Raw genomic sequence first — 279 nt, forward strand, 5'->3', positions numbered from 1 at the left:
TCTTTGAGCAATGTGGTCTAGTGGAAGGTGTCCCTGTCCATGGCAGGGGGGTTGAAACTGTATCATCTTTAAGGTCCTTTTCAACCCAAACCATTCCATGATTCCAATCAGCCCCACACCTCGGCCACAGCTCCAGGGCTCTGCCCCAACGTGCTGAAGATCTGCTGGGACGCCGGGATATAGACGTCCTTGAAGTAACTCAACGTGGTCGCGTCCGTGCCGGGAAACTCGGAGCGGGAAACCTCCTCCAGCAGCTTCACCTCGAAATCCGTGTTCACC

The 279-nt window shown here is 55.2% G+C and overlaps 1 protein-coding gene across 1 annotated transcript in view; it reads right to left on the minus strand.

The window, feature by feature from the left end:
- The window catches only part of RDH8 (retinol dehydrogenase 8 (all-trans)), a gene marked incomplete at both ends in the record, with an annotated part of 1,545 nt that overhangs the window by 537 nt on the left and 729 nt on the right, over positions 1–279 (minus strand). Inside the window, 1 exon segment of the mRNA XM_010010449.1 lies at positions 120–279. This exon segment is cut by the window's right edge and continues 3 nt beyond it. Coding sequence (XP_010008751.1) covers positions 120–279 — 160 coding nt within the window.

Source organism: Nestor notabilis, unplaced genomic scaffold, assembly GCF_000696875.1.
Source record: "Nestor notabilis isolate BGI_N333 unplaced genomic scaffold, ASM69687v1 scaffold18542, whole genome shotgun sequence".
Taxonomy (NCBI): Eukaryota; Metazoa; Chordata; class Aves; order Psittaciformes; family Psittacidae; genus Nestor; species Nestor notabilis.